Source organism: Schistocerca gregaria, chromosome 5, assembly GCF_023897955.1.
Source record: "Schistocerca gregaria isolate iqSchGreg1 chromosome 5, iqSchGreg1.2, whole genome shotgun sequence".
Classification (NCBI taxonomy): Eukaryota; Metazoa; Arthropoda; class Insecta; order Orthoptera; family Acrididae; genus Schistocerca; species Schistocerca gregaria.
In genome coordinates this window covers 548,715,554-548,737,352 of record NC_064924.1, presented here as the reverse complement: position 1 = coordinate 548,737,352, position 21,799 = coordinate 548,715,554, and the positions used below count along the sequence as shown (strand labels likewise).

General features: G+C 45.9%; 1 protein-coding gene across 3 annotated transcripts in view; it reads left to right on the top strand.

The window, feature by feature from the left end:
- The window catches only part of LOC126272309 (uncharacterized), a 1,180,107-nt gene that overhangs the window by 1,001,307 nt on the left and 157,001 nt on the right, over window positions 1-21,799 (top strand). The window contains exon 1 of one of the 3 annotated variants that reach the window (XM_049975084.1): window positions 7,377-8,103. The exons of the other annotated variants lie outside the window; for them this stretch is intronic. Within the exon in view, the coding sequence (XP_049831041.1) occupies window positions 8,099-8,103 (5 nt within the window). The 5' untranslated portion in view covers window positions 7,377-8,098. Of the gene's footprint in view, window positions 1-7,376; window positions 8,104-21,799 lie in introns of those variants that run through there. 3 annotated transcript variants of the gene reach the window in all.

The following is a 21,799-nucleotide window of genomic DNA, read 5'->3' as shown; positions in this document are numbered from 1 at the left end:
CACAGTTTTAATCTGCCAGGAAGTTTCATATCAGCGCACACTCCGCTGCAGAGTGAAAATCTCATTCTGGAAACATCCCCCAGGCTGTGGCTAAGCCATGTCTCCACAGTATCCTTTCTTTCAGGAGTGCTAGTTCTGCAAGGTTCGCAGAAGAGCTTCTGTAAAGTTTGGAAGGTAGGAGACGGATACTGGCAGAAGTAAAGCTGTGAGTACCGGGCGTGAGTCGTGCTTCGGTAGCTCAGTTGGTAGAACACTTGCCCGCGAAAGGCAAAGGTCCCGACTTCGAGTCTCGGTCGGGCCCACAGTTTTAATCTGCCAGGAAGTTTCATATCAGCGCACACTCCGCTGCAGAGTGAAAATCTCATTCTGGAGTGCATATACCGTTAAACTGAACCCTGCGTGTGAAAGACAATCACATCGAACATTTCGAGAGCGAAGAATAGACATTTAAGTGCCGAATTGAGAGCCTGGGTCGTGTCGATATTTGGACATTATATGACACGCGTTATTCAGAACGCGATATCGACCATTCAAATTGAATATTGAAAAGAAGGATAGGATCATTACCTCCAATCCAGATTCATATTTCATATTTAGTTAGTGAAAAGGAAAGTGTTAATAAACAAACTACATTTCAATTTTATCCACGATTTTGGCTTCATTACGTAGTCTTGACTTTATGATAAACAATATCTGTGGAAGTTGTCTACATCTCCATATACATCTACATTTATACTCCGCAAGCCACCCAAAGGTGTGTGGCAGACGGCTTGATCACTGTCATAATATTCGGCCAACCAATATTGTGGGACACCAAAAATGTAAATGCATGAAATTGTTCTTACAGCGGATGTATAATGTGTGAGTGCGACGAACTATATTGAGAAACTGAACATCCATTACGCACTTGTATGTTTGTCTGTGAAAGTGGTCCTTGTCGGTTCATCAGCATAGAGTTCGAATAGAATCGCTGGAACATTGCAAACCATTCAGATTAATCGAACATCCAAGTACGCATAATGCTGGTATCACCAGGATGTGTTCTTTCTCCTCACCCCCGTGGCAGTAATTGAATTAAGAGTCAGCCGGGAATAATATTTAAATCAATTAACGACCATTGAGATAGCGTCACGAATTTTCAAACGTCCACTGCCGCGTATGAAGGCGAGTGACACCACGAGTGCTAACGTCGATCGAGGAGTGTCGTCGTGATCGTATTGAATGACATTGAGCGGTGACCACTACCAATTAAAGATGAACGTCCTCCTGTTCTGATATTGACAGGATTCTTACAAAATCTTCAGTGCAACCTTTCCCTACTCATCTCTCTCTCCTCCTCTCTCGTCTACGCCTCCTTAATTTGTTCAGTCCAGGTGCTATACTTGATTTTTTGGACTCTAATCTAATATCGTCCGTCCTGATGTCCCATTTCTTCTGACACTCTTCTTCCATTTATAAACATTCGTTTACAGCAAGGAATGACACGTAGGACTTGAACACCGTCTCACAGGACAATGACGTCACAAACAGCCGCTCTTTCCCTTGCCCCTCCCCCCTTTCCCATAATAAACTTCAGCGAGAATCTAAAATTAGCGAGCGTGGAGGGCTGTGCATAGGTGGCGCCAGCTGGCAGTGTGGGTCGGCCAATGAGCGGCCGAGATAGTTTGTGAATTTGCGATAAATACTGTGTCCGGATGGCACAGTGGTTAACGCAATTGCCCAGTAAGGACGATATCGCCGGTTCGAATCTCGGTCTGCTACACATTTTCACTCGTCGCCGCCGATTCCGCATAAAGTCCCGGTGCAGCTGATATCATACTTCCCTTTCCTTTCTTTTCTCTCCCGTCCACTTTCAAAATACATAAAATATATCGATAGTTTCATGAATTAATTTCCCAATGTGTGCCGTGCGGTGTAGCCGCGCGGTCTAGGGCGCTTTGCCACGGTTCGCGCGGCTCCACACGTCGGAGGTTCGAGTCCTCCCTCGAGTATGGATGTGTGTGTTGTCCTTAGCGTAAATTAGTTTAAGTTAAATCAAGTAGTTTGTAAGCCTAGGGACCGATGACCCCAACAGTTTAGTCCCGTAGGCAGTTACCACAAATTTCCAAATTTTTTCCCAACGTGTACTTGACAGTTATACCACTACAAGTACTGGCCAGGAAGAGGCGAAGAAGTGATTGTGGTGGTGGTGGTTCTGGCAGTGCCGTACAGCCCCAAATTAAACACGACTGCACGTCATTGACCTATGTTTATTTTAGAGACGAATGTTTGACAGTTTGAAGCACTTTTTATAACATAAAGACGTATAGTTTGGCGTTCCCTTTTATACTCTTGGTGAGAAATAATCTAAGTGCCGGTACGGGTCTCATCCTCTTTCTTTCTTCCTTCTTTTCCTTAACACAAAAAAACACAACAGTACCCTATGCATCTCGTCAACACACTCCTTCACATAACACAAATACGCACTTGACACGGTAAAGTAGACTAAAAAACAGGGTTTCCATCGGACGTCTTCTGGTTGCTTCTAGAATGTGCCTCGATCTTTTCCCGTACCACCCAGGGAAGTGTACTGAGGTCTGATGTGAGACCTGCTAGCAATTAGCGTTAAGGAATGCAATTTATATATTGAAACAAGATGTATTCATCATCCACTCAAACAGACATTGTTTCTAAAATTCGCTACACAAAAATGCTGATTCTGATTGTTAGAAAAGCTATGACTTTTCAGACTTCATTAGTGAATCTTCTACTATTTGCAAGAGACATCTAGCCAACTTTGTGCCGTTTCCAGGGAACACCCCAAGGAGGTAATCCCGCATTTTATTTATTTACAATATTTGAAGGATGATTATTTATTTACAATTTTTACAATATGGCGATCGGGTGAACTGAACCCCTTTGCGATATTTACAAGTGTTGCTGTATCTTCAGCCATTTCCTTTTCATTGTAATTTCTGTGCACAGGCTACACAAGTAAGAATTGATTTTATATTGGCGTCAACTTGGAGTCTTGTAAGGGCCCTAGAAACTATCTCATCTGTCTTAATTTCGGACTTCTTCCTTCTTTTCCCACCTAGATTTAAAACCAATTGGTCAAATTGGTGCCCATGATATTCTGCGTCTTCTCAGAGAATTTTTACTAAGGAGTAAAAATTCGGGCGAACCTTCGAAATTAATGTATTTATCCTCCGATTCCAACCTTCTGAAACGTTGTTGGTTTAGTGACGCCTTCCTGGGCAGTTCCATATATCTCTTGGCATGTCTTCATAATCCAATCATTGTTCAACAAAATACTCTTAAAAATTCTGCAGTTTTTCATTATCTGGCGTGCTCTTCTCAATGCATAGCCATCCATCATCTAACGTGTCCAGGGGGGTTTAAGCCAAGTTAAAACGAATTTCTTAGTTTTCCTTGTAGGCAGCAACATGGGCGCAATTCTGCACTTGCCTCCACAAGCACTGATTGAAATGGTAGTTGCAGCCATTAAACTTTGCATCAGGAGACAAATGTGTTACTGATTGGATGACTGCAGTATCAGAATCCATCATGATAGCTATAGGATTCCATCCAGGTACGTTGCTCTTAAGAGCTGTGAAAAAGCGATCGAACGTTTCTCGCTCTTTATTGGGCAGTAAGGCGTACGCGGTTGGAACTGTGTTTGTTTCCTCCTCAGAACTAGAAATATCGACATGAACAATAAATAACTACCCGAACTGCTTGCTGGAGCTTTTGAGCGTTCCATCGACAAAGAACGAATTGTTGTTGTTGTTGTCGTCTTCAGTCCTGAGACTGGTTTGATGCAACTCTCCATGCTACTCTATCCTGTGCAAGCATCTTCATCTCCCAGTACCTACTACAGCCTACATCCTTCTGAATCTGCTTAGTGTATTCATCTCTTGGTCTCCCTCTACGATTTTTACCCTCCACTCTGCCCTCCAGTACTAAATTGGTGATGCCTTGATGCCTCCATACAAATACTTTCAGAAACGACTTCCTGACACTTAAATCTATATTCGATGTTAGCAAATTTATGTTCTTCGGAAACGCTTTCCTTGCCATTGCCAGTCTACACTTTATATCCTCTCTACTTCGACGATCATCAGTTACTTTGCTCCCCAAATAGCAAAACTCCTTTACTACTTTAAGCGTCTCATTTCCTAATCTACACTCCTGGAAACTGAAATAAGAACACCGTGAATTCATTGTCCCAGGAAGGGGAAACTTTATTGACACATTCCTGGGGTCAGATACATAACATGATCACATTGACAGAACCACAGGCACATAGAAACAGGCAAAAGAGCATGCACAATGTCGGCACTAGTACAGTGTATATCCACCTTTCGCAGCAATGCAGGCTGCTATTCTCCCATGGAGACGATCGTAGAGATGCTGGATGTAGTCCTGTGGAACGGCTTGCCATGCCATTTCCACCTGGCGCCTCAGTTGGACCAGCGTTCATGCTGGACGTGCAGACCGCGTGAGACGACGCTTCATCCAGTCCCAAACATGCTCAATGGGAGACAGATCCGGAGATCTTGCTGGCCAGGGTAGTTGACTTACACCTTCTAGAGCACGTTGGGTGGCACGGGATACATGCGGACGTGCATTGTCCTGTTGGAACAGCAAGTTCCCTTGCCGGTCTAGGAATGGTAGAACGATGGGTTCGATGACGGTTTGGATGTACCGAGCACTATTCAGTGTCCCCTCGACGATCACCAGAGGTGTACGGCCAGTGTAGGAGATCGCTCCCCACACGATGATGCCGGGTGTTGGCCCTGTGTGCCTCGGTCGTATGCAGTCCTGATTGTGGCGCTCACCTGCACGGCGCCAAACACGCATACGACCATCACTAGCACCAAGGCAGAAGCGACTCTCATCGCTGAAGACGACACGTCTCCATTCGTCCCTCCATTCACGCCTGTCGCGACACCATTGGAGGCGGGCTGCACGATGTTGGGGCGTGAGCGGAAGACGGCCTAAAGGTGTGCAGGACCGTAGCCCAGCTTCATGGAGACGGTTGGGAATGGTTCTCGCCGATACCCCAGGAGCAACAGTGTCCCTAATTTGCTGGGAAGTGGCGGTGCGGTCCCCTACGGCACTGCGTAGGATCCTACGGTCTTGGCGTGCATCCGTTCGTCGCTGCGGTCCGGTCCCAGGTCGACGGGCACGTGCACCTTCCGCCGACCACTGGCGACAACACCGATGTACTGTGGAGACCTCACGCCCCACGTGTTGAGCAATTCGGCGGCACGTCCACCCGGCCTCCCGCATGCCCACTATACGCCCTCGCTCAAAGTCCGTCAACTGCACATACGGTTCACGTCCACGCTGTCGCGGCATGCTACCGTGTTAATGACTGCAATGGAGCTCCGTATGCCACGGCAAACTGGCTGACACTGACGGCGGCGGTGCACAAATGCTGCGCAGCTAGCGCCATTCGACGGCCATCACCGCGGTTCCTGGTGTGTCCGCTGTGCCGTGCGTGTGATTATTGCTTTTACAGCCCTCTCGCAGTATCCGGAGCAAGTATGGTGGGTCTGACACACCGGTGTCAATGGGTTCTTTTTTCCATTTCCAGGAGTGTAATTCCCTCAGCATCACCCAACTTAATTCGACTACATTCAATTATCCTTGTTTTGCTTTTGTTGATGATTATCTTATACCCTTCTTTCAAGACACTGTCCATTCCGTTCAACTGCTCTTCCAAGTTGTTCCTGATAACGATGTCCTCTTAAGTAGTCCCCGCCCGGAGATCCTAATGGGGGACTATTTTACCTCCGGAATATTTCACCCAAGGGGACGAATTGCAGTCTGTTAAACAGGATTTTCCCCTTTCGCTGTCGAACACCAATGTCCTGTCATTTGCTCCCATCATTCATTAGCAAACGTTCTTGCAGAAATATTCCTGCAGCATCGGTCGGATCTTGTGTAGATCCCATGCTTTTTGCCTGATGCGTTGCAGTGATCGTTTTACACTCCTGTGTGACGGCAGTGATGTGACGATGCAGCAATGAACTGCGGTGCGCTACCTATTTGGTGTCCCTGTAGACCACCCGCAACCTGTTCGCCGGGTCTCCTCACAACTGACCCTTAACATAGACAAATGTAATGTATTGCGAATACATAGAAAGAAGGATCCTTTAGTGTATGATTATATGATAGCGGAACAAACACTGGTAGCAGTTACTTCTGTAAAATATCTGGGAGTATGCGTGCGGAACGATTTGAAGTGGAATGATCATATAAAATTAATTGTTGGTAAGGCGGGTAACAGGTTGAGATTCATTGGGAGAGTCCTTAGAAAATGTAGTCCATCAACAAAGGAGGTGGCTTACAAAACACTCGTTCGACCTATATTTGAGTATTGCTCATGAGCGTGGGATCCGTACCAGATCGGGTTGACGGAGGAGATAGAGAAGATTCAAAGAAGAGCAGCGCGTTTCGTCACGGGGTTAATTGGTATCGGTGATAGCGTTACGGAGATGTTTAGCAAACTCAAGTGGCAGACTCTGCAAGAGAGGCGCTCTGCATTGCGGTGTAGTTTGCTCGCCAGGTTGGAGAGGGTGCGTTTCTGGATGAGGTATCGAATATATTGCTTCCCCCTACTTATACCTCCCGAGGAGATCACGAATGTAAAATTAGAGAGATTCGAGCACGCACGGAGGCTTTCCGGCAGTCGTTCTTCCCGCGAACCATACGAGACTGGAACAGAATAGGGAGGTAATGACAGTGGCACGTAGGGTGCTCTCCGCCACACACCACTGGGTGGCTTAAGGAGAGTAAATGTAGATGTAAATGTAGATGAAATGTCGCTCCTCAAAACTGTCGCTCCTCAGAAGTGTCGCAACCCCGTGGCCAAACCATCGGCCGACGTTTTCGGGTGGCCTCTGGCGACGTTCCTGTTCTAAATGTCGGTCTCTCGCCATCCTCACACTTTGCGGCTTCACTCGTCCCTCCTGGTTTGGGTCGCTCGAGTGATTCGGCGGGTGGTAAGGACCTTATCAGTCCGGACAGGTCGGTTGCATCGAGTGCAACGAACGGATGGGCAGCGCTCCGCCGTGGTCCGGAGCGGCGCCTCGCGGCGGCCTTGACCCGCGTCTGCACGGGAGCAGGCAGCGGGAGCAGCCGGCAGGCAGAATTCCCCGGCGAGCGTCGACCGCGGCTCGAGACGCAGGCACCACGGGCAGCAGTTGCGCAACGGCGCCCAGCGCCGAGCAGCCACTTGCGTGCGCCGGTGGCGGCCCTGCGTAGGAGGCGGCGCCGTGGTGGGGGACCGGCAGTGGTGGGGGAAGCGATGGCAGTGGTGGGGGCAGATCGGCGGTGGTGGGGGCAGCCGCTCGGCCGCTCGTCTGGGGACGCCGCGGACCGCGAGTCAGTCGCTGGACGACGCCGCAGATCGGCGGTCAGAGCGTCTGTTACGCGGTCCGGGAGCAACACGCGCGACGGGGTGCCTGGCCTTCCAGCCCTGTGCCAGCTGCAGCTGTCTTGGAGGCAAACTGTCGAGAGACTGGTCCACGGCGAGGGTTGTGAGGCCAGCTTAAATGTGTTTTACTCCGGTATCTAGGGTTGCGTACACCGGTGGTCAACAGCACCATCTGCGGGCGTACCGACGTCGTGAAACCGCCTCGCAGTGATTAGTCGTCTGCTGCCAGACTCTTCTGTGAGACACACCGTAAGGAAGTCATCCAGCGGGCGGTGCAGCCAGCAGCGCTCGAGTCCTTACGATAGGTGGCGACACCCACTGGTGCGTCAGCGCAGGTTTCCCGTTACTCAGCTGCTCGCATCGTGAACTTTAGCATCCGGGCCAGCGCAGGCCTGCTCGCGCAACATTCGCTTTCGGTACCACTGTGTATTGCAGAGCGGCGGCGGTTGGTGTTTCCCAGAGCGTGTGACTATAAACGACTTGACTCGGGAACGTGTCTGTGGATGGTCGTAAATAGCTCGTTATTGTGGACTAGATTCGAGGCTGTGCCTTCACGTCGACCGTAAGCTGGCCTCTGACGACGAAGCACACCAGCTGGAATCTCAGTGCCTGGGAGTTTTTCGTCGAGTTCTGCGAGTCGGCACAGCCGAGAAGCTGCGCTGTAAACTGCAAATGAGGTGAGTTACAGCGCGCGACATACTACTCTGGAAAGCTGGTTCGTTGAGAAGGGATGCAACTAAAAAAAAGCTGAAGGAAAAATGGCACGAGCGATTATTATTTACGTATGGGTTCCGTATAATTTTCAAACGTTACTAACGGGTACTCAATCTGCCATAAGCTCCAAATTTCCTTTACCGTAGAACGATTTACTTGTTGACCTCTTAATACTGAAACACACACATTCTAATTTCACAATGAACATGTGAATGACAAAAGCTTGGAAGGTTTGTACCGATCAATCAGTTACCAAGCGATCTACTCATTCCTGAATGCACTTATTAAATGTTAGTCCTAATTACATTACAACCGCCATCGGCTTACCAGTTGCAGTCATCTTGATACAGTAGTCGTCACACATTTGAGAATGCAATCGTGCTGGAACCATCTAAAAGATCTCCTGTATTTTCACTCTCCTAGTGGACGTTTCCTTCACATCGCATTTCTGTACATGTTTTCGTTAGTAATGCTGAGAACCTCGTATGCTTTTCATTGCGTGAAATTATTCTACCGTAGTACGAATTAAAGCTGTTAGGATCCCAAAGGTTGGTTGGAATAGTAATTCTCGTGGCTTAGTCGTATTGAAAGTTATGTGCTGTTCGCTTCCTTCATTTCTTGAACCTAGCTGAGCCAGTCAAAGGGGGACCAGTTGCTTTGTGTTGACTCCTGTGCAGCTTGCTGTAGCTAACATTAAGAATTCGTCCCCAAACGTGAAAGGAGCCTTAAGTGAGAGAATTAAACCTCAGACGTATGGACTTGGAGTCTGACACTTGACACCCGAGCTACACATGTCCATTGCAACTGTACAGGTAATCAGGCGAGAACCCGGTCTTCCTTAACGTGCAACAAATACTGTCTGAAGGTCGTTCGAGTATGTGTTGGAACTGATTGCACTGGAATAATGTGTTTGATTACACGACTGCTACCAAGGCTAAACGGCCCCGTAGGAACATTCTCAATATATCTTGCGGTATCTCCACAGGTACACAGACACAAGTATTCGGCTCTGTAACACAAAGTAGGCCACACTGGTTTTGCTAATATCGAGACTGTGTATTCTAGAAGGAGACAGAATCATTCGTCTAACTTATTTTTACGACATTGTTGCAGATTAGTGGAGGATTTGTCGTGACTTAGAATATCGAAACAGCCGTTGAGGAGTATTCTTGAGTTTTGTTTATTCCCTATATTCAACCCTGAGCACTTTCTCTTGTCCTCATTCGAGAACGATGATTAATCTCCGACGCGACACGTAACTGCTCTTTTCAAGTTATAAGAAAAGTCGTCGTACGCTGATTACTTTTTTCCCCAACAGGAAAGATGGCGCAACATCCTCGCCTTCTTCCCAGTTTAGACTGTGCGAAGAGCAGGGTCAAACGTAAAATTATTCTCCGTCGTTTGATGTGAGCCTCTTCCCCTGGAATAGTCACAGACTTCTTTCTCGTATGATAACGTCAAAGTCACGGATGAAGTTGGTCAGGTAGATGAAGTATTTCCTGATATCCGAAAAGCGTTTTATACGTATGGATATTAACGAAAGTGTGATAATATAGAGGATCAAATGAAAGTAATGCATGGGCCGATAGGGAGAGATCGTAGCATGTTATCTTGGATGGAGGGGAGTCGTCAAACGTAATGGACAACTTCAGGCGTGCCCTATGGATGTGTACTGGAAACCTTGCCGTCCATCTAGTGTATTACTAATCCTGTTGACGATAGTAAATCATACGCGATTGTAATAAAGGGAAGGAATTGTAATACATGGCGTAGTGGAAAGTATACTCTACCATGTAGTTCAGTGGTTTGCTGGTCATAGATGTAGATGCCGGTATCGTTACAGAGAGGAAAAGACCGCGCGCGGAACCGCGGTTGCAGGTCTTGGTAATAGGTTCTTATTTGAGATAGGAACATGAGGTAAGCAGATTTTGATTTAGTCCGGACCAGAGGACATTTGTGTAGCCATTCGAACATCTGTTTTACTGTAACCATGTTACAACGTAATAAGCAAGATTTGAACAACGAACCGAAGCTGACGTACAAACAAATCGTGCGAGTCTGTAAATTCCTTTTGTAAAAGTTTTTAATTAGGCTGAAATTAATGCTCAGATAAGCGCACCATTTGTATGTGCACCGTTTGAATTTTACGTGCAAAAGCAGTCAGATTTAAATATCTTTTGACTGGAGCGAGACAGATAGTTCCAATTTGGTCCATTGGTGTATCTCATCTTGGTCTAAGATAAGTTTCATACGTTTCAAAAATTCTCTTTTCCTTCGGTATTTAAGTGCAACAGAACGTTTTTCCGGGAACAGCATGAAGCGCGACGCTTCTGTACTTCCTTCTTCTACGAATCGGTTCAAACTTTACAGGAAGGTAGATGAATAGGTAAAGTCAAAATGAATTTATTTTTACCCAATAAATCTTTATCGAGGTACCATAGTTTGAAGTCGAGTTAGCTTAGCACGTAAAATTGGTTTTGCTCGAATAGAATGTGCGGAAAGGGTTTAAAGGAATCAAATGAATAAAAAATGCATACTTAGATAAAATTGAACGTCTCCTTTTAGAAAAATTAGCTTCAGGAGGATCTCACGCCCAAAAACCACGTTTCTGGTGAGTCTTTTTACGCGCGCCACTTCTGTGTTTCAGGCTTGAGCGAATATATTCGAATTTTGTTAAATAATAGACAAATACGTGTAACTAATGGTCGTCCTGTTGTTTCATGAAGACTTTATCCGTTGCGACGGTAAAAGCAACATGTTTCGAAAGACAATAACAAAACCTGCATCGGATCAATCACCACCCGAGTCCGTAAAAATTTACCTCGGTTGCCAAACTATAGTGACATAATGTCAAGTTAATGGTTGCGTAAAAATTTGGAACCAGAATGGAAAATGCTCCTGCCATAGCACAAAAAAAGACGAGTATGTCCTCCCGGGCAGAGGTAGAGAGGTAAAATAACGGCACCAGCTTTTCGAATTATGTGGCAGCTTCAAAGACATTTAAATCAAAACATCTCGACATATTTGCGCTTTTTTTACGAGTTAACTCTACTCCCCCAACGCAGTGTGCTCTCTTAGATGCACCTCCTGATACATGTATGGCGAGGGGTGCAAAAACAAGCAGACACGATTTTATGTGCTTATGGGGAATGGAATGTATCTACAATACGAAGTATTCCAAAGTGGAGAGTGCTTCTATGATAAAAAACATCTCACGGTGTGGGTAATGTTATACGACGCGGCATGATCTAAGCTCATCGTGTTACATTACTTGACTTACATGATACATGTAGCCGGCGGCGGTGGCCGAGCGGTTCTAGGCGCTCAGTCCAGAACCGCGCGACTGCTACGGTCGCAAGTTCGAATCCTGCCTCGGGCATGGATGTGTGTGCTGTCCTTAGGTTAGTTAGGTTTAAGTACAAATGGTGCATATAGCTCTGAGCACTATGGCACTTAACTGCTGTGGTCATCAGTCCCCTAGAACTTAGAACTAATTAAACCTAACTAATCTAATCACACACATCCATGCCCGAGGCAGGATTCGAACCTGCGACCGTAGCCGTCGCGCGGTTCCGGACTGAGCGCCTAGAACCGCTAGGCCACCGCGGCCGGCTAGGTTTAAGTAGTTCCAAGTTCTAGGCGACTGATGACCACAGCTGTTAAGTCCCATAGTGCTAAGAGCCATTTGAACCATGATACAGGTACTAATACTACCAAGTAAAACAGCGGGAATATGTCCGATGTTTTCGTTTAAATGATTCTGAAGCAGCCAAATAAGTTGAAAAGCTAATTCCCTTCTTTTCCGTCCCAATCTCTGGCCAGCGCATGTTCACTATTACGTATGCTGTGGTAGTCAATCGTCAGTAGCCAAACAAAACTTTTCAGAGTCCAAAAGCGTGTAATACGTATTATTTGTGGAGTAAATTCACGGAAGTCCTGTAGAAACCTCTTCAAAGAACTGGGTATACTAACTACTGCCTCTTAGTATATTTACTGCTTAATGAAATTTGTCCTTAATAATATATCTCTGGGTCAGGGATTTTCTCTGCCTCGTGATGACTGGGTGTTGTGTGATGTCCCTAGGTTAGTTAGGTTTAAGTAGTTCTAAGTTCTAGGGGACTGATGACCATAGCTGTTAAGTCCCATAGTGCTCAGAGCCATTTGAACCAATGTATCTCTTTTTCCTACAAACAGCTCAATTCATACACACAATACCAGGAACAAAAATGATCTGCACAAGGACTTAAAAGCACCTACTTTAGTTCAAAAAGGGGTCGACTACTCAGGAACACTCATCTTCAATAATTGGGCAGCAAACATAAAAAATTTTGTACAAATAAAGACCATTTTAAAAGAAGCCTGAAAGACTTACTAGTGACCAACTCCTACTCCATTGACGAATTTTTTAATAGAAACAAATGATGTATTGTATATACTCATTCTATTAGTATTGTTATTTCAGCTTAAAAAAGAAAGTGACATGTTCCACATCCACGAGGATTTCCTCAGTACGGATCTATGGAACGAAAAACTAATGTAATCTAATCTAGGAACATTTTTCATTCTTGTATCCGAGGCGCTAAGTAAATGACCCGCGACACGGTACTTGCTACAGGCGAAGTGTCTCCAAAACATTGAGCAGGTGGAGCGAGTTTTGAGGTGCGTTCCGCGGTTGCCCGGCGTATGTTGAACCGGTCTGGGTTGCTCGTCGTGTGAGTGCCGGCGCACATTAATCACCGAGCGCACACTTGACCTCCCTCACGTGCCCTTCCTTCCTCCATCCCCCGCGTTTAAATCGTCGCCCGTCGCCTCACCTTTATCCATGGCGCGCCTGCCTTATCCCCCTGCCCCTTTTTTGTTCGCTTTTCCGTGCCCCGCCCGTCCTGTCCCGTGCTGGGCTGGGACCATTGTCTCCTGCGGGCCGGAGGGGCCATCTCGATGACCTTGGTTGGCCCTCGGCGCGTTTAAAATTCCTGCGGAGTCCTCAGCCAGAGACGGAGGGAGGGCTCTGCCAGAGCCGTGCCGCTCCCTCCGGTCGGAAGCGCTTCGGCTGTGGCTGCCATTCGACATGGGTGCAGGGAGACCCGTCACCTTGCCGCCAACAATCCGGCTACCACGGTCCGATTCGCCGCTGGGCGACAGTTTTACTCGCTTTCTATTTAAATTGTCTACTTCATAACCTCGGAAGCTAAAGGAAAGCTGCTACGTCAGAAGACAACATCTAGATCTGCAGTCCGCTAGCCACCTCACGCTGCGCCTGAGGATACTTTGTGTACCAAATGTCTCTTCCCCCTTTTCCTGTTCCAGTATTGAGCATGGATGTGTGTGATGTCCTTAGGTTAGTTAGGTTTAAGTAGTTCTTAGTTCTAGGGGACTGATGACCTCAGATGTAAAGTCCCATAGTGCTCAGAGCCATTATTTGGAAACGCTCTGCTCTTGTTTGTATCTTCTCTATTTCCTCTGTCAGTCCTCGCAATTATGTATTATAATACGTTCACACAGATACAGGGTGACAGTTATTGAACTATATGAAAAGAGGTAAATTAGTTACAAAGTACTGCGTGCACACACTTTATGCAACATGTAAACATCACTACAGATATTCAGATTTAGGATATGAAATGTTCGGAATGCGCCTGGCGTCATTGGAGATAATTTGGCGCAAACGAATAGCGAGATTCTGCATGACCCGCTGAAGTGTCGTAATACCGATGCTGTCGATGACCTGTCTGTTTTCAGCTCAGCAATGGTTTTCGGGTTACTGTTGTACACTTAGCCCCACAGAAAGGAGTCGTAAGTGCTCAGATGCGGAGAATATGACGCCTTGTCGAGGTCAATGCCAGTGTCCTCTGGGTACCCCAGAGTTAAAATTCGATCGCAAAAGTGCTCCTCCAGGACACCACGGCGAGACTCAAGTTTGTATTCAGTCAAAAGGTGCAACAACTTCAAAAGATGCTAAAGACACGACCAGCTATATAAATACAGAGAGTAAGTCTAAAGGAAGGCAATGAAATAAATAAACATCAATCCTCTCTGATGCGGGCTCCGATACTCGAGAAGTATTCAAGTATCGGTCGAATGAGCCTTTTGTAAGCTACCCCTCTTCATGAATGGGCCACGAATCCTGAGGATTCTTCCAATGAATCTCAGACAGGCATCTGCCCTACCTGCAATTAGTTTTCTGTGGTCGTACACATTTAAATCGCTCCGTACGCATACTTCTAGATATTTAATGGATTTTACTGCTTCCAGTGATCGCTTTGCAGTCGTATAACATACAGCAAAGAACATTTCTGTCTTTTTACATTCCTCACACGAAGACGAAAAAGTAAAAAAAAAATAATTTCGTAAGAAACTGGACCTGGAAACACTTTGTTTCAATGTTACAATTCACATTCTCCAACGAGTCTCAGCAAGATCAGATTCCAAATTTCCACAGTCGGCATATATGGGCAGACGTCAATCATAACGCAACTGTTGAATCAAGTAATCAACAAAGATTTTCTGTCAGTGTTTGGGCCGGCATTCATGGTAGGGCCTCACTTTATTCCACCCACGTTCAACGACAACGTTATTGTAATTTCGTAGAGAATGTTCTGCCTGATGGGTTAGCAGATGTAATGCACGACGGGGCGCCACCTAATTTTAGTGTTAATGTCCGATAGCTTCTAAATAATAGATTCGGTGACAGATGGACAGGTAGAGCCGGACCAATTGCCTGGCCTTCACGCTCTCCGGACCTAAACCTAATGGGCTTTTATTGGCCAGAGCATTTGAAAGTGCTCGTGTATGGAACCCCAGTACGAGATGTTCAGAGTACCCGTGGCCGTATTATGGAAACCATCCGCAGTATTCCAGGGATACATCAGCGCATCCGAGATTGACTACGACAATGGATATTGCTACATGTATCAGTGCCCACAGAGGGCATGTTGAACATCTCCTGTCAGAAACAGTTGCCTGTGATATGCTGATGTGTTCTGTTCGTGTATGTTTCCCATGATTAATGAGTTTTCCCTGATTAATGAGTTTGAGAAAATGAGATCTAAATGAAAACAGAAAGTTTCCAGGCCCATGCTCATATAACAGAATTTCTTTGTCTGCATGTGAGGAATGTGTTCTGCAATTTTTGACGTGCATTTGTCTTGCACCCTTTATGTATTGCGAAACGTAAAGCTCCTGCAACACTTCCTTGGAGTGCGCACGAAGATACTTTTACATCTGAAGATTTTTCTCCGTTGAGAGTGAGGTGCTGTGTCCTGTCTCTTCAGTCCAATTACACAGATGCTCTGATTTTCCGTACACTCTTATTATGTTGATTAGGCCGCAATGCGGAAGTATATCGAAATGCAGTAACAGCTGCGAAGGTCGATGACTTGTCTAGAGACTCGCAGTCGAGCATGAACGTAAAAAGATGTAACATGTTGCGCGTTAATTGGCGAAGAGCTATCTTCTCTTATTCAATTACGCTGTTGGTGAAAAATTACTGGAAACGGTAGCAACCATAAAATACCTAGGAGTAACTGCCCTCTGAGTGCTTAAGTGGAATGACCACATAAAAGTAATGCAGGAAGAGCAGATTCCTGTCCGACATTCATTGGAAAAGCCTTCCGGAGTTCGATTCATCTACGGAAGAAATAGCTTGCTTGACTTGTCAGATCGATTAGCTAGTACTGTGAATCAATCAGTGACTCTCACCAATTGGGATTAACAGAAGAGTTGGAGGAGATCGAACGAAGTTCGACACGTTTCGTCACGGGAGCGTCACGGAGACGTTCAGCTAGCTCCAGTGTGGCAGCGGGCCGTTTGATGTTGAGGTTCCGAGAGCGTGCATTAGAAGAGTCGGGCCACACAATTACTTCCTCCCACGTATATCTTGTAGGACTGCTGACATTTTTAAAAAAGATCGGGAGTCAGATACATCGATATTTAAATTAAAAACACCCCTCGATATCGCGCCAAGAAATATCGATTACTCAAACAATCCACAGGTGTACTGCCGGGCCGTAGTGTCCAACGGGCACAATATTTCGGCGATCAGACATGTCGCCATCGTCAGGTGTATGATGTGGTTCTTCAGTTTCTACCGGCGTTTCTCCCTGACGATGGCGACATGTATGATCGCCGAAATATTGTGCCCGTTGGTCACTATGGACCGGCAGTACACCCGTGGACTGTTCGACCAGTCTTGTCATTTAGAGTTTTTTTCATCATCTTCAGCAGCTGTTTTAGAAGAATGCCGATGTGAAGAAATAGCACATATCTTTTTTTTTCTTTTTTAACTAAGCTGGCATGCTATTTCTTCGCACTAGAAATCTTGTTATTCCATTCACACCACCTTTCCCCAGTGCAATCAGCATTCTTCCTTTGTGCCACACATATTTTTGTTTCATACAAAGAAGAACACTGGACGTGATGAAAGCCCAAAAGGTAGTAAGACTCCCCCACACAGTGAAAGTAAAACTGTGTTCTGCTAGAATTTCAAAAGGACAGTTCCAAATGTTTACCAAAAATTGCGAAAAAATATAAAATAAAAATTTCGGCATTCGATATTACCATTTTGATATTAGAACACCAATATATCGCAGAAGAGGGCATTTCCGATATATATCGGTATTTTCTGAGGGACATATCGATATATGATCAACAGCTCTAATGTTTAGCGAAATTACCTCAATGAAAAATATCAGAAAAAAACAGAGCTCATACTGAAGTTTGCCGACAGTGGCTCTTATCACGCACGATTCGCCAGTGGAACACGGAAGCAGGAAAAGATAGTGGTAGAAGGAGTATGCTCCGGCACGCGGCGTGTGGCTGCTTTCAGAGCACAGATGTACTCGTAGGTGAACTAATATCGCCTTGGTGCGGTTCTTGATGCAGAACATACAGATCGCGTAGTTGTCGGCGTGCATGCACCGTATGGAATTTGTTGATGATAATATTGAGTCATTCGAAACAAATATTCATTCAGTGAACACTAAATGAAAGAACGATTTGTACTTGGGTAATCGTCCTTAGGCGTTTCTAGAACGTTGCGCGCTATTCAGCTCGTTCAATTTCAGTGCGTTTACAGCAGGACCGAAAAAAGAGAGTTATTAACTCAGAGTCTTAAAAATCTAAGTTGAAAGGTTGCCCTGTGACTCATTTTTTGGGTAGTACTTCCTATCAGTAGTTAAGAATTTCTCTCTTTGACAGAATATACGAATAAATATCACAATACAGAGAAAATTTCTCAGCGAAGTCTCGAGATATGAGCATCTTTAGAACATTAATATTTTATCCGTGCTCAACAACAGTGGTCGTATATACCGAAATAATAAGCAACCAGATGCCTAAATGGTTCAAATGGCTCTGAGCACTATGGGACTTAACTTCTGAGGTCATCAGTCCCCTAGAACTTAGAACTACTTAAACCTAACTAATCTAAGGACACCACTCACATCCATGCCCGAGGCATTTTATGAACGATGAGGGTATTAGTTTTTATTCAAACCTAAGATACAAGCTGCGACATAGTCGCGAATACAAAACAATGATCCAGGTATTGTCAAATGTTTTTATTCCAGTCTCTGATCACAATATAAAGTCCTTCGACGATGACCGGTCTCTCTCAGTAATGACCATGTTCATATCTGTTCTACACCATGTCCTAATGTGATAAAGCAGTAATGGCACCGTCAAAACATATAAACACACTCAGCAAAGCATCGTCACGTAGAACAAAATAAGGCGTAAAATAGGTAAAGAAGATTCCAGTGTCGCCTGTGGAGCCACAGAAAGATTTTGATAATGAAAAGAAGAAGATTAACCGTCTTGTGGCTGTACCGTCAACAATGAAGCGACAGCGACCTAAAACGAAGCGATATTGAATATGAAACACGCACGCATTTTAACGAAAATGAAAACGCACCTTACGGGCCTTTCAGTTCCTCATTAATGGATAACGAGTTTGGATGCTAGTGTTCAATTTGATTTTAGAATCAAATTCAGTGATGTAATGACCGGGTAAATAACAATCAAAAACACTTACATTGCAAAATGATTTTACTTTCTGAGATCCTAGACAGGCACTCCCATGTCTAAACTCCCACGACACATCGATCTCTTTTCCCCTCACTGGTTATCACAAACCTGGCGCTTCGTTATGCCTTTTTGTTGCTCACTCTTTGTCCAAATTACAGGTATAGTTCAACATTGGGAGTAGGTAGTTTTATCTATCTATTGTCCTCTCTGCCCACTTCGATATACAGAAGAAAGTAGTACCGGTTGTTAACGCATTGATCTTTTGTTGAGGAGGTTCAAACCCACGTTCACCTGTGCAGGTTTAGGTTCACAGTGGCTTCCCCAAATTGCTTAAGGGGGTAGGACGTCAAACGGACCGACTTCGAGAAGGAGAGGCACCACAGGACATTTTAATTTGCACTGTCTATACTTTTACAAATAAATTCATAAAACTTTGTCAGCATGACCAGGAAGGATTCAGGATTCACACTCATAGCAGTGTAAGTTCGAAAACACGAAAAAACAATATTTTTTAAATGTGAAATTTCATGATTTTTATCACTTACTGTTGGCTTCATTTATTGCTATAAGTACACTTTTCTTCGATGAATTTTGCACAGCTTACAAACCATACTTACAGGTGTATGAAACTCCAGAATTTATTTAATCTATGGAAAAATGAATGGGCTGTTATGTTTTAAACTTCGTGTTTAGAAAAAAATCGAATTTTATATTTAATTATCTCAATTTTCACCAGTTTTTAACAGAATTGGTAAATTCTAGAATTTCATACACCTGTAAGTATCAAAAATGATGAAATTTCACATGTAAAAAAATTGTTTTGTTGTGTTTTTGAACTTCCTTTGCTGTGAGTGTGAATCCTGAATCCTTCCTGGTCATGCTAACAAAGTTTTATGAATTTATTTGTAAAAGTATAGACAGTGTAAATTAAAATGTCCTGTGGTGCCTCTCCTGCTCCAAGTCGGTCCATTTCACTTCCTACCCCCCTTAAGGCAATTCTCTGTATAGTTACCTTGCAGACGACACTGTTCATTTATTCCCTGCCCTTCCGCAAACTGGTCTTGTACTTGGTCACTAGTGAACTTAATTGTCGACGGCACCTTTCAGCTTTCTGCCTTGATATTTCTATTTCTGAGCAAATACCATCTCGCTGCGTTAAATAGATAGCCGCTCCGACTGTACGTCTCACTTCTTCCATTTTGTGTGTGAACTAGTGATTGAGCAAAGTACTTACTTTTGTTCACCTAAATGTTTTAATCGCTTTTATCCTCTGCGCATGTAACTATCCTTACTAATGATAAAAGAGGAATTATCGGAAGTGTTAAATCGTATCTTAGATGCCTACAATGAGTTGAGAAATTTGTTGACTATCCGATCCGTAATGGAGTCATCGGTACTTACTATGCGTAACTCTAGTCTCTTGCAGTCTACGAAAATGATAACAGAAGTAATAACTTCAGATAATGTTATTATTAAACTACAACTGGGAAATCTCTCGAAATCCAGATCTGGCGCAATAATAATCGACTAGCCGTGGAATTCTGTGGCCTTCCGCCGACTTCTGACCTAGTCAGTGGGAGAATAGCATATTGTGTTTCAGGCATAATTCCAACTGTATATCTTGATACCTTTCATAAACGCAGCCTCTTTATTACCAGAGCTGAAAGGCGTTTGTTACCTCTGTGGAAGACCTGAGTGCTAGTAAAGCTGAACAAATCAACTCGTTAGCATAGAATCGGCCGCGGATAGGTGTTCACTGTGAGGTGTCCGAGAGAGCCTCGCCGACGAGCTTCACCCGATAGCCTGAAGTCCGTCTGCGGGGCCTACGCTGGCGTGGCGACTGTCGCCAGTGAAATGGCGCCATTAGGGCGTGGGCGGCGCGTGTCCATTGTGTGTGCGGAGCGTACAATGAGCATTGTGCAGCCCCTGGCCCGCCGGGGCGCGCCTTCGGCCGTCTACGTCTGTGTCTCTGCCTTGGGTGACAACGCGCCCACCCGTCGCCCTTGGACACTTACCGATGTTCTGCCAGCAGGGCATGCAGCACTAACAACAGCTGCCGCATATTGTACCCGCAAGGCACCTTAACCTTTGGCGGGCCGTGGGGGATATACTTAACACTAAGTGTACACTCCTGGAAATGGAAAAAAGAACACATTGACACCGGTGTGTCAGACCCACCATACTTGCTCCGGACACTGCGAGAGGGCTGTACAAGCAATGATCACACGCACGGCACAGCGGACACACCAGGAACCGCGGTGTTGGCCGTCGAATGGCGCTACCTGCGCAGCATTTGTGCACCGCCGCCGTCAGTGTCAGCCAGTTTGCCGTGGCATACGGAGCTCCATCGCAGTCTTTAACACTGGTAGCATGCCGCGACAGCGTGGACGTGAACCATATGTGCAGTTGACGGACATTGAGCGAGGGCGTATAGTGGGCATGCGGGAGGCCGGATGGATGTACCGCCGAATTGCTCAACACGTGGGGCGTGAGGTCTCCACAGTACATCGATGTTGTCGCCAGTGGTCGGCGGAAGGTGCACGTGCCCGTCGACCTGGGACCGGACCGCAGCGACGCAAGGATGCACGCCAAGACCGTAGGATCCTACGCAGTGCCGTAGGGGACCGCACCGCCACTTCCCAGCAAATTAGGGACACTGTTGCTCCTGGGGTATCGGCGAGGACCATTCGCAACCGTCTCCATGAAGCTGGGCTACGGTCCCGCACACCATTAGGCCGTCTTCCGCTCACGCCCCAACATCGTGCAGCCCGCCTCCAGTGTTGTCGCGACAGGCGTGAATGGAGGGACGAATGGAGACGTGTCGTCTTCAGCGATGAGAGTCGCTTCTGCCTTGGTGCCAACGATGGTCGTATGCGTGTTTGGCGCCGTGCAGGTGAGCGCCACAATCAGGACTGCATACGACCGAGGCACACAGGGCCAACACCCGGCATCATGGTGTGGGGAGCGATCTCCTACACTGGCCGTACACCTCTGGTGATCGTCGAGGGGACACTGAATAGTGCAAGGTACATCCAAACCGTCATCGAACCCATCATTCTACCATTCCTAGACCGGCAAGGGAACTTGCTGTTCCAACAGGACAATGCACGTCCGCATGTATCCCGTGCCACCCAACGTGCTCTAGAAGGTGTAAGTCAACTACCCTGGCCCGCACGATCTCCGGATCTGTCCCCCATTGAGCATGTTTGGGACTGGATGAAGCGTCGTCTCACGCGGTCTGCACGTCCAGCACGAACGCTGGTCCAACTGAGGCGCCAGGTGGAAATGGCATGGCAAGCCGTTCCACAGGACTACATCCAGCATCTCTACGATCGTCTCCATGGGAGAATAGCAGCCTGCATTGCTGCGAAAGGTGGATATACACTGTACTAGTGCCGACATTGTGCATGCTCTGTTGCCTGTGTCTATGTGCCTGTGGTTCTGTCAGTGTAATCATGTGATGTATCTGACTCCAGGAATGTGTCAATAAAGTTTCCCCTTCCTGGGACAATAAATTCGCGGTGTTCTTATTTCAATTTCCAGGAGTGTATTTCTTTACAGCGTTTAAGGGAATATGTGTTCCAGCTCTGTATGCTCCTGGCACCTAGCGGAATTTTGCTGCACTAGCTTCAGTTT